The 12,915-nt window shown below is 36.4% G+C and overlaps 1 protein-coding gene across 4 annotated transcripts in view; it reads left to right on the top strand.

Moving 5' to 3' along the window:
• FAT1 (FAT atypical cadherin 1) overlaps positions 1-12,915 on the top strand; it is a 104,293-nt gene that overhangs the window by 52,749 nt on the left and 38,629 nt on the right. For all 4 annotated transcript variants that reach the window (XR_015258481.1, XM_086747115.1, XM_086747114.1 and 1 more), the window contains exons 4-6: positions 2,017-2,346; positions 2,883-3,093; positions 7,263-7,402. Coding sequence is in view for 3 of the 4 variants with exons in the window: in XM_086747115.1 (XP_086603241.1) it covers positions 2,017-2,346; positions 2,883-3,093; positions 7,263-7,402 (681 nt within the window). In the remaining variant the exon portion in view is untranslated. The remainder of the gene's footprint in view (positions 1-2,016; positions 2,347-2,882; positions 3,094-7,262; positions 7,403-12,915) is intronic.

The following is a 12,915-nucleotide window of genomic DNA, read 5'->3' as shown; positions in this document are numbered from 1 at the left end:
CTCATTCATGTCAATGGAAATTTATTTTTTTCACCAAGGGTTCAATTCTAGTCTTCCATTAATATTCATTTCATTATTTTGTATCTATGCTACCCATATCAGTGGTGCATAGGGTATTTTGTTTGGGTTAAAGGGGTTGTTTTTTTTTTACACCCTCCACAGCACTAATCTTAGAATCATAGAGTCATTTAGGTTGGAAAAGACATTTGAGACCATGGAGTCCAACTGTACATCTTCCCTATAATATTTTCCCAGTGCTACTGTAGTGACTGACTTCTATATAGGGCGTCCAGGTCCCAGCAAAGACTTGTATCTTCCTTGCAAACTCAAAATCAAAATGAAACTGCAGTGTGTAACACATTTCCCAGAGAATTTGTTAGAAACTTTGAGTGTTTTTCTATTTTATTTTATTTTATATTACTCTACACATTTGACAAGTATCCAGTAGAATTAGAGGAGCGTATCTCATTTTTTCCATTTCCGCTAATTGCAGCAGAGGTGGTATAGGTGACCCTCAGACATCCCTGTGTGTTTCCGTGTAATAATAAGGAAGGTAAATTAAATGAATGAAGATTATTTTAAAGGATAAAAAGAAAAAGTGTAAGAAAAAGAAAATGAAGGGGAGACCATAGAAAGGCTGAGGAAGAGCATTGCACCTGGTCATAAAATTGTTCTTAAAATGAGAGACAGAAGGATTAAAATTTTACAGCTAAAACCAACCCAACAGCAAAAAGAAAGCAAGGAAAAGAACACAAAAGACTGACAAAGAAAAAATCTTTACCCATCATTATTCATTGTGTCTTTAATGCCAATTTTTTTGTAAAACATCCCCTTCAGAAAATGAGATTTATCTGAACTGCTAGAGATCAGGTAATACTGTTATCAGTGAAGAATTTTCATTTGTTTTAAATGCTTTATGTAATAGACTCTCCCTTGAAAATGCCTGGTGTCTAGCTGAGCCCGTTAGCTTTTTTGTGGATGGCAAGGTGCAGGTAGAAGATGATGGGCCTGATTCTGTAACTCTTCTACTAACCAAGCTCTTGCAGGAAGCAGGCACATAAACTCCCTCTCTTTTTCTTCTTTGAAGTAGATGCTAGAGTAATTTACATATGCTCATATTTAACCCCTTATTAACCAAAAAGGGGATAAATAGGTAAGAGTTAATGTAATAAGGTAAGATTTCTATAATTGAACTGAGATTTTCCATCAGTTTGATCATTTTCCAGTAGAGAAGGATTTTTTGTCTCTGTTTTCTGACTTCAAATTAACATAACTCTTACTTTTATTGTATTTTTGCTCGCTACCCATGCCAATAACATCAGATCAGCCCTAGAATTTATATTGTAGAAGATTTCATACTAATTTCTTGGCTTTTTAATCAAAATTTTGACTATTGCTGGAAAAGCAGACTTGGTTTAATTTCCCATTTCATTTAGTCTGTGGAAATAGATTGTTGTGTGTCTGCCTTAGAAAGCAATTTTTTAAGCTGCTTTCAAACAAGATAGTGATTTCATATCTTAAAATATATGAGATTTTTAGTGCATAGGCCTGTCAAATTCTGAAACTTATATTCTTTTTAATTGTATCTTTTGAGGTGTAAAGTCAAATTATTAAATTGAAAAGTTGCAAGGAAACACTAGGCTGAAAGTATATTAAGATATTATTGGAGTGAAACTGTTATCGGAGATACTATACTTCTGTGCTCTTCCTTTACTCAAGTTAATATTTCAGTTACAACGCTGCAAAATAGTGAAATAGATTTAATATATATCTGTTGACTCCTACGTGGCATACATCAAGCGTCAAAATATTAAGATAGTAGCTGAATAAAATTTTTTAGTGCCTTTTGTAAATATTCACCAAATAGCTTTACACAATGGTCTTTAAGTAACTGAAGTCAGGGAATTACTTTGCAGTTGTCATAGGCAGTCGTAGGAATATCTGATTTAAAAAGAGCATTGTTGAAAACAACGTGTTTGAATTGAGCGCTAACCATATCCTTTTTAATAAAAATAGGTAACGGTAACAGACAATGGTGTTCCTGCAAAATCAACAATTGCACGGGTGATTGTGAAGGTCTTAGATGAAAATGACAATAAGCCTCAGTTCTTGCAAAAGTTCTACAAAATCCAGCTTCCAGAGCGTGGTAAGCCAGAACGAGAGAGAACTGCTAGGAGAGAACCAATCTATCGAGTTATTGCTGCAGATAAAGATGAAGGCCCCAATGCAGAGATCTCTTACAGCATTGAAGATGGTGATGAACATGGCAAATTCTTTATTGAACCGAAAACTGGAGTGGTTTCGTCAAAGAAATTTTCTGCAGCAAGGGACTACGATATCCTTTCAGTGAGTCAAAGTCTTGTATATCATGTGAATATGTGAAATGTTCTTTTATCTGTTTTCTCATCACTTCTCATTCAGTAGCTGGCAGATGAGTGACTGCAGACTGAAGGAAGACAGCTTCAGCAAACCCAGAAGTATTGTTTTGTGGGTTTGTTTGTTTTGATGTTGTTGCTTTTTTAAAGGATGATTTCTGATGTTTATATTGAGAAAGTGAATCAAGAAGCTGCTGTTCTTTTCCAGAGCTTGACAGATAATGAACATGATGAGGGAACATAAACAATCAGTTTGACTCTCTTTCAGGAAGAAAGCACAATAAAACTGAATTTATGGTAACAGTTTTTGCTGCTATCAGGTGCTGCATACTTTTTCTCCATTTCCTGCCCAGATAATGAAGGGCAAGTGGCACTTTGAGAGACACTTAACCTTTTTGGATGTATCTCACACAAACAAACATGCTTGGAGTTTATTGCTACTTTTCCATTTATGTGACATAATGATTTATGTGATCCTGTAGCCTAAAAGATGTGTCTGTTTCACAGATTAAAGCTGTAGATAATGGTCGTCCACAAAAATCATCAACTACACGGCTTCACATAGAATGGATTCCAAAGCCCATCCCACCCACAGAGCCCATTTATTTTGAGGAAGCATTTTTTTCTTTTACGGTGATGGAAAGTGACCCAGTTGCTCACATGATTGGCGTAATAGCTGTTGAACCTCTTGGAACACCACTTTGGTTTGACATAACGGGTAAGGATGCCTGAAGGGCTTTTATTATTAGAAAGAAATGCATGGAGCCTGTGATACTGAGGGCTTATTGCAGCTTGTTTTCTTAATCGCTTTTCTAAAATATGCAAGATTTTGGCATTCTTTATCTGTAAATGTGTATATTTTTCTCTTATTTCATTATAAATCAAAATAACTTATTTTTTATCAGTGCCTCTATATCAAAGATTAAAATTACATTGCAAAATATCTGCTGTGTTGCACTTTTGGAAATGACTTATGGATGTTGTCTCAGTGAAATTAAAACTAATCAAATCAGTCTTATGGACTGTAGGATAGGGAAAGAAATAAAATGCCAGTTTTCTGCAAATTGGGATACTACATTCAGAGAGATTATACCGTTCACACTGATTTCCTGTCTTCTGGGCTGCTTCTCAGTTTCATATCCCTTAATTCAGTACTAAAAGGAAAGCTTGCAATGTTCCTAACCCCAGCAAACTTCTTCCTGTACGCATTCTTACTACTATATCATGCCTTACCCTCTACCATTGAAAGGGGAATTCTAAACCAGTAATATGACTATACATTTGTGCTATGGTGACAAAATAATTTTGGACTTACTCACTAGATCTGAGCACCAGGAATACACAGTGTTGGCTGCATAGCCAGTATTAAAAACAAGTTCTGTCATGTGTTATGTGCTTTAGAATCAAGGGGAATAGCACAGCCGTGTTTCAGGAGAGGTATCTTGTAGTGAGCTGTTTCTAATCTTAAAATAGCCCTATCAGATTGGGATTTTTTTACCACATTCAAAAGAGAGGGAAGGATCTTTTTCACCTTGGTTAGTACTGAAAATTGTAGCCATAATTATGATGTTGTTAGGGAGAGCATTTTTTGAATTATTTCTTAAAAGTGTAGTTATTTTAAAGGTTTGTTTTGCTGGTATGTATTTCCTAAGGGATGTTGAGAACAGCAACAGTTAAAAAAAAAAGTTTGTAAAACTGATACATGTAGCAGGAATATATAAATGCTATAAATATTTGAGGGTGTTCTCAAAAAACTTTCAGGCACATGAGAACAGACATAGCTCTTCCCTAAATGCATGCTTCATGCATGAACCACCTGTGTTGATATTGATAATCGTTGCCAATATATTAAATTTTTACATAGAATTTTAAAAATTATTCTTTCTACTGTATTCTGGAAGAAAGTAAATAAACAATTCCTGTCCAAATAGATCAGAGTTGAACGAAAAATGTTTGTATTTAGACAAACCAAGGGGTTAGAGATCTCTACAACTGTGTAGAGAGTTCAGGATGCCTTCTTGCATTCTCATAAGGGCAAAGTTCTTTACATTAGAGGTATTCTGGAACTGAGGCTGCTCTTTTACTGTTCTGCCAAACGTAAACACAGATAGACATGAGAGTAGACAAGCAGAAAATATAAAAGTAACTTAAGTTAGCAGGAGAGACAAGAAGATTCCATGTGCTCCAATTCAGAGTTATTCAGTCAATAGCAAACAGAAACCTCTGTAGACCAAAAAAAGTCCATCAAAGGAAAGGTTAAGAAAGAGATCTTGTCAGAAGAAGGTGAGTGGTTAATGGAGATGAAAGAGAGTAGCTAGAAGAGGCCTCAGAGGTCTTGAGAGTTTCCACAGAGTACAGCAATGATGTTTCCTGGGGTCTTTTATTAGCAAAACTTGTTACTTAGACGGGGAATGTACTCTTCTATTGTTCTTTTTAGTTTACTTCAACTGCTGTACATTCTGAACAATGTGTACAGCTGAGTAGAATTCTGATGATAGTATTATTTTGATTTGCTCCTTCTAAGCATGCAGCACAATTTGGACATATACAGAATTTTTATTGTATGCTTAATGTGGAAAACAGATGATCTTTTCCTGCTATTTTTAGAAAGATATATACAGAAAACTCCAAGGGGAAAGAGCAAAACTTGTCCATGCACTGTAGAATAAAACATTTTATTTTGACTGTTTTCCTAGTAAAAAGTTGTTTGGAAATTTTGATATGAGATCATGTTGTGAAGTTACCGGCTGCTCTTATAGGTGGTCACTTTACTGCCCTCTTTTACTGTTTCTAATAGCATGAATTAATTTTATTGACAGCTTTCCTTTGTGTTCTGTGCTTGCTTTCCATGCTTTCTTTCTTTTTGGCTGAGCCAGGAGACAAGCTTGCTAGTGAAGTATTTTACATCTTTCAGATGGCTTGTGACCTGAACTGTACAGCAGAAGGTATCTGCTGAGATCACATAATTTATTACCAGATTATGAGATCTGAAATGAAAGCGTACATTTATAAAATATTTATTTTATTAACCCTTCGGAAATCAAAGTGCTCACAGTTGCATTTGTGACAGGTTCGTTTTTTTTTTGTTTCGTCATCATTACATTTGTACAGCATCAATTCAGAGCATCCGGTTTTGGCTTTGGCCAAAACTGTTGCTGTTACCCTTTCAGTGTACCAGATGCAGAAGTTTGGGTTGAGTTCTGCTTCAGCGGATTACCAGATACCACCACTGCTGCAAAAATTAGGCAAAGCCTTTGTGATTTCCTTGATAAGGAAGAAAAAAAAGTTGGTCAGAGGAAAATGAATGAACAGATTCATACCCTTTCACCCTACTCTTCTCTTAAAATGGAAATACTTCACTGAGACATCTGAACCATCTAAGAAAATGGTATCACATGCCAGCTATAAAAGAAAAACTAGAAATTCACTTTCTGAAGGTGATATCTTGTACAAAGCTCATAAAAAAAAAAACCATGTACATTTGTTAAAAAAAAAAAGCTACCGCCTTTCCTACTGTCCAGTTTATATCCATTTGTGTCATTCAGAAAGCACTGCTGGGCCAGTAAGAGGAGTTGGCTTTCAGTGAAATTAGAAAAAATATGTTATCTTTGTCATTATCAAATATCTTAAATCCAGTGAAGCAGAATCAAACCCATCTTTTCTAAACTGATATGTCTGTCATGCAATGGAACCTCCTAAAGGGGAAATCCTCTTTACATTTGAATGGGGGCTCATTTCAGTTTTTACTGTTCTTTCTTGGATTCAGTATAAATTTGCAACCTTTCAAACTTCATGCTCTCACTTCTAGCCTTGGCTTTTCATAAAAGATATTTAGTGATTTACAAAACATAGCATGTAAAAACTCTTTAAAAAATAAAAAGCACTCAGATTATATTGGAACAGTATCCTTGTAAAATATAATTAGAAAAACACATGCACATAATTAGGAGAAATTGGTTTGCCATATCTAGCACTGGCCTGATCAAAATAAATATTGATTCATCCATTTTAGGCTGTTTATTGAGAGGTCTAAAGCAATTGTAGTTAAATGGGAGTATTTATCATTGCTAACAATATTTCTACTTAACGGACATTGTATTCTCATGACAGTCTGCTTGGGGTGATGTGATGATGATCAATTAAATATTTAAACAAGTAAGTGTAGCTATTGATCTACATGGTTATTTAACCATATTTCAAAGCGTAATTTGAAAGTTTCACAAGGGAAGTTAAGATAATTTGCTTCAGAAAAGGAGCTTGGCTATATTTAAACACTGAGCGTGTAAACATTTAGCACTCATTTGAGTTCTGCTTATCTCAGTAGCAGTTAGATAGTGAGTTCTTTAGATACTCAGCATTGAGATGAGAATCCTTTGGAGGTATTGTAGCTTTTTCAGCCTTATCTATAGTCATATACGAGTACAGTGATTTGTACTCTGATCCAAGTGACACAAATCTGACTGTATGCCTGATTTGGGATTTTCAATTATTTTGATAAAGTATTTTTTTTCACTGATTAGCCTGACAATCTGCACGAAGTAAACTATCACATTTCACCTAGAAATTCTCAGTTTCCTGCTATTTGGAATCTTTAAATTCTGATTTTAAAAAAAGTAGGGAATCTTGCTAAGAATCTGCCTACTGAATTTCCATGAGCCAGACAAATCAGCTTTGTCCAAAACTAATCAGTTTTAAATATCTATAAGTAACAGCATATCACATTACCAGAAAAAACCCAAAGTGTTTACAATAAGTCTGTATATAAGTATATGTGTTTTATAGTCCCACCTTCATTAAGCATCTGAAGACAGAACATGATCATACATGAAAACAATGAAACAGTGCTGTGTTTTATTAACTTTTCCCTCTCCCAATTTCCTGAAAAAGGTGGCAACTATGACAGTCGATTTGATGTGGACAAGGGCACTGGAACTATCATTGTCGCTAGACCTCTTGATGCAGAACAGAAATCAAATTACAACTTGACGGTAGAGGCCACAGATGGAACCAGATCTATCAGCACTCAGGTAATGGACTTTCTATGAAGTGCTTATAGAAGAAGAAATTTGTAGCTGGGGCTTGGGGAGGATGTTGCATTTTCTCCTTAACATTTTTTTTCGTTCTGGACAATGAATATGGTTTATATAAATTAGGGAATCTGTCTAAAATAGAAGTGGATTCTGGTATTCGTAGAGCCATGTTGTTTGGTGGTCCTAGTAGATGGTTGTGTGTCACTACGCTATAGTCTGAATCAGCAGCTTTTAAGTTATATAATATTCCTACATTAGCTGAGTAAATGAAAACAGAAACTAAGCCCTTCCATACATTACTTACTCATAAGAAAAGGATTAATACTTTTCTGAGTTACACTTCTTTATTCTGCTCCCCCAAAATCATCAAATAATATGGTTACTTTGATTGACATTTAAAAGGCCATCATTGTAAGGTTGTTTTGTACCCCCTCCTCGCCAAGATCTGTGGATGACAAATTTTACAATGTACACGTATGGTCTGATGAAATAGCTGCTCCTTCTGCATGGTGTGCATATGGAAACAAGGTTTAGATGGTAACATCTCTGTGTATCCTCCTGAGTACTTTCGTTTAGCTTCAGTGGAGGTAGAGATTGCCAAACACCCTCCAAAAAGCAGCAATCTCAGACAAACGACATTTTTTCAAATTACCTCCTTACTGAGGCTCCATGGTGGTGGCAATTCTTTGCAGTTGAACTAATAAGTTCATTTTAAGGCAGAAGCTTTTTGTGACACTGCTGGAAGTAACTAATAGCAAAGTAGGTTATGATGTATATCACTCCTGTTTTTCCCATCTAGTTTTTTTCCCCAGCCCAGAACCTGAATATATTTGGAAGTAAGGTGTAGCTGAGGTTGGTGTGAGTGGAGCCAGGAGCATACAGGAGCTCCACTTTTCTTCCAAATAGAAAGAAAAGGATTTATTTACTGATTTAAGACTGTTGGATTGAGACAGTGATGTATCTGTGTTACTTGCCCCTATCACTGACCGACCCCTCAGGAGCTCAAAGAGCAGTTAGTGGGTTGCTGCTATATTTTCTGTAGACGAAAATCTCTGTTACGAATGGAATTTCTTGTTGTTCAACTTCTATGCAGTATGTATGTTTTTGTGTCATCTTTTCTAATGTCTTATATGTCGTCTTCCTCCTTTCGGCCAGAGGGAAAGATGTTTCTTGTCAATGTTTAGGATTTAAAGCAGAATCTTTATTGAGCTGACTGCATGTCTGGAGGCTTGATAGGTCAAATAAACTAAATGCAATAGCAGAAGATTGCAAGGTTAGTAATTGAGAGCAGAGAGCTGCCTTTTCCTTTAATGGTGACAATTGTGAGTGATACTCTAGACCATGAATCTCCAAACATAACGTCCCCCAGTCAGAACTTGCTGCTATCATAGCCGTGGTGCCATTGCTTCTGGTGCTGATAACCACCATAAAAGGTTTGGAGAATCCTACTGTAAATTTATTGCCTAGTTGTAGTAAAAATATTGAGCAGTTTCATTTCTACTGATTACAGAATGCTGGGTAGAAGGCATGAATTAGTTTGAAAAAAAAAATTAGAAGAAACACAAATCCAGCTGGAAGATAATTACTTTTGCCAGGAAAGTCAGAGAGACAGCAAGAGGCTTTCCACACACTCTTCCCCTCTTCCCAAGAATGCAGTAAAAAATGCCACCATGCAGAGTGTGTTGGGGTAGCCTGGGGACTAGTAAAGGCTGAATACACGGTCTAGATGACTGCTGATGTTCTGTCCACCACTGCCGTTTATATAGCTGAATTTATGCAGGCATCCTGAGCTGTCGTAGTTGAACCATAATCTGCTTTGTGTTCTGGAACAACCAAGAATTGGAAGGTCCCAAAAACACTTTAACCATCACCCCTTCTCTTCCTCTGGGTTATCCGATTCATTTAGTTCTTCTTGGAAGTGCACAGTGTAGCTTTTGTCCAGTTCTTTAAATAAATTTGTTGTTTTAGCATTTTGTAAAGCTGAGTGAACATTATAAACATTTACCACAGCAGTCTTCTGCAGAAGAATCAGAGTAGTAGTCTCAAATTTATCGTCTCTTATTTCTTTTTGTATGATTTTCTTTCATGTCTTTCCTTTCCTCTCTCAGCTAGAGTTGGCAGGAGCAGAGGTTGTGGTTTCTGTTACAAGCAAGCACAAAGACTTCTTTTGCATTGTCTTCCTTTTTCCCCTGCTTGCGGGATAAGCAGAAGTTATGCTGCTGATGTTTGAGTCTCACGTTACTGTGGTATATAGATTGAGGAGTATGGGTTAGTTCAAACTCTGCAGCTGTTGGTGCATGAACAGACTCCTGATGTTGACTGATTCTCTTATCTCCCTCGTGACTCCTGGCCCACCCAAATGGAGTCATCTGTTAAGACAGCCTTCAGGACTATCGTTGACAAGATGCATTTCAGATGAGATGTAACTTCAGGGGAATTAAAAATGTTGATATGATATCATAGTTGAAGGTGTGATTTCTGGCTGTCAGTGTGTAAATTCCATTACCCAGTGCTGAAATAATGGTGATTAAAGTTTGAGTGTTAATGTGGTGTTGGATTCTTCCGAGAGCTGATAAACAGTTAAAATGGAGTGACAGGCGAAAGAAATTCTGAATACTGAGTGCATACGGTAGAAACAACAACATGCCATGCACAGCTTTTAGCTTACAAAATAATTGCTGTAAACACTGGAAATACAGTAAACAATTTTACAAACTTTGATTAACAGCAGATTAAGTAATTTTACGTTTAATTCGAAAAAGGAAATTACATTTTCAAGACATTGGGGAGGGGGACAAGAAATGAAAATCTTATTGTATAAAAGCAATATACTGAATCTGACTTTAAACCAGAAGGCATTTGCTGGCCTCGGGCCATTAACATCTGTAGAGCATTTGACTCTTTCAGGACTTCAGTTAAATAGCTTTTTTGAAAAATACAGCAGCAGTAGGCGTGCAGGCTATTAGAATTTTGCATGCATCTAAATGCCAAATGCATGATGCAAAAGAAGGACAAACAGATTCCAGGCCTACAGTAGTGGTGTTTGACAGATGATATTAAAGATTACTGGTGTCACACTAGGAAGGAATATCATTAAAAAAACAAATCAATGTACTTATGTTTTTGTTTTATAATGTTTTGGCCTGAAATAGAAAAGGTTATTCACAGGCTGTAAGTAGCAATATATGCACTATTGAGTTGCTTTTTGGTGGGAAATAAAAAGAAAAAAAAAAAACAACCTGTTTCTAGCTATAGCCACTCCTAGTCATTGCTATGTCTATATATTTTTTTTCACTGGAAGTAATACTTAAGATGGTTTAAAGCTAATTGCGGCCTTTCACCTATTGCTGTGCTATTGCAGAATATTTAATCTTACTTTATGCAAAATTGATGTAGATATTATGCTTTGGGAATGAAGGATAGAATATTCTTCATTGATTAAATTTTTTTTTTGCTTGCGATAACCACATTGATCTAGAGAGACTTTTTAGAACTGGAATGCAGTTATATTATCTCTGGATAATATAATTTTTTGTTTATGAAAATGATTGTAAACACATCACTGTAACTATAATGTAGTTATGACTGGAGAGAGGAGGAGATTTAAACTCCACATAGAATCAACAAATGAAAATTTGGATTAAAACAGTCCAAAGGAACATCATGTTTACATATTACGCACTGAGTATGTTTTGTCAATGGCACATATCTCCTCTATAACTTGCTAGTAATCAATGCATTCCTATGCAAATTGAGGTTTCACCTGTCAAATAATTAAAATATTTCAAATCCTCCCCCCAGATAATCCCGGGCTGCTTTGTTCTCTGTCTGTATAACCAGGTTGCATTGCTCAGTGAGATCTATGAGTACAGGGCAGTTGTCCAACACAGCCCTTGCATGGCCTTGCAAAATTAATCAAGTTTCTTTAGTTCCAGACCATTTTGTTTCAGAGGTCACATTATGGTCTTTTATGTCAGACTTTCCTTTATCATGCCTCTTTAATATGCAGCTTCTTTCTTAGGAGATAATATTAATATATTTCATTTGAATTTTATCTTATAATTTCATTGATAAGTGCCCAGTAGCTGTTTTTATTGGATTATACATACATGTTACTTTAGAATAACACAAGCTCTTCATGTATTTTGTTCTCAGGCACACAAACCCATATTTTTCTGTGTTGGTCTTTGAAATTACACTCACACTTACTACTTCAGGTGCCTTTCATTTAATTTGAAGGCCTTAACAGTTTACATGAAAATTTAGTCCTCTTACATTTAAAAAGAAATTGCACACCTAGCACCTGTCACTTAGCAGCGGTAAGAATCCCTGTCTTGGAAGTAAGGTTTCCTTACTACATTTATTTAATAGTTTAGATTGGATGGAGCCCCTGGAGTTCATCTAGTTAAAACTCCTACTCGAAGCAGAGGAAACTGCAAAGTTGTATCAGGTTGTTCAGGGACTTGTCAGGTTCTAAGTGCCTGGGGTGACAAGACATGACACCTCTTCCTTGGACGTGCTTTTACATCAGTGTTTAACGACCCTCCTTGAAAAGATTTTTTTCTGATGTGCAATTGTAGTTTCCCTTATTGGAGCTTGTGAGTGCCACCCCTTGTCCTTTCACTGTGCATCCCTGAGATGAGTCTGGCTTTCTTTCCTGCAGCCCTCCCTTTACACAGTGGATGGAGAGCTTTTAGATCCCCATTGACTTTAATGGCCCTTCGCTGGGTTCATGTCAGTTACTCAAGATCTCTCTTGGGCTGCAAAGCCCAAAACTGTAGTGGATCTACAGTCCCACCAGTGAGTGTCAAATAGAGGGGGATAATTCCTTTCCCACTACCTGCTCCTCCCCTTATTAAAGCAGCCCAGCATGCAGTTAGCCAAGTTACCAAGAGGGTGCCCATCGACTCACATTATGCTTGTCCGTCAGAATCCGCGGAGAGGCACAAAGTAACAACATCAGTGAGCGAGAAATTAATCCTAAAGTATGTAGATAAAACACCTTTCACTTGAGTCTAAGATAAACTTTGGATTGTAGGTACACTTAAAATGATGGCACTAATAGAACCAAATTGTGTATTTGTAGTGTTTACCAGCGTGGAGAAAAACTGCATGGCTGAGCAAGTAATTTGACGAGTAATGGAATACCTGAGCATGCCACTCATAGTGACTGAGTCATTATGTTTATTCCTTAGCAATATTTTTGTTAATAATTCATATTTAATAGTGCTGTACATTTTGAGGAGCTATCTACTTAGCCCAACAGCCCCTCCTTTTTGGAGGATGTCTCCCTATGTGTTCAGCAGTAAGGTTATTTTAACTGCTTCATTTGCTAATAGAAGAGGAAGTGGATGTTAAGTCCTTCTGATGGTATGGTCAACAGATCACGTCTCAGTTAAGCTGATTCACTAACTATGTGGTTAATCTTGCAAGTACCAATGTTGGTTTCACAGTCACTATATTCCTGGTGTTTAACTTGGTACTTTGCACAGATTTTTGTGATGCTCCAT

Source organism: Chlamydotis macqueenii, chromosome 4, assembly GCF_036417535.1.
Source record: "Chlamydotis macqueenii isolate bChlMac1 chromosome 4, bChlMac1.mat, whole genome shotgun sequence".
NCBI lineage: Eukaryota > Metazoa > Chordata > Aves > Otidiformes > Otididae > Chlamydotis > Chlamydotis macqueenii.
The sequence above is the reverse complement of the archived record's forward strand: the minus strand, read 5'-3'. Positions and strand labels throughout refer to the sequence as shown.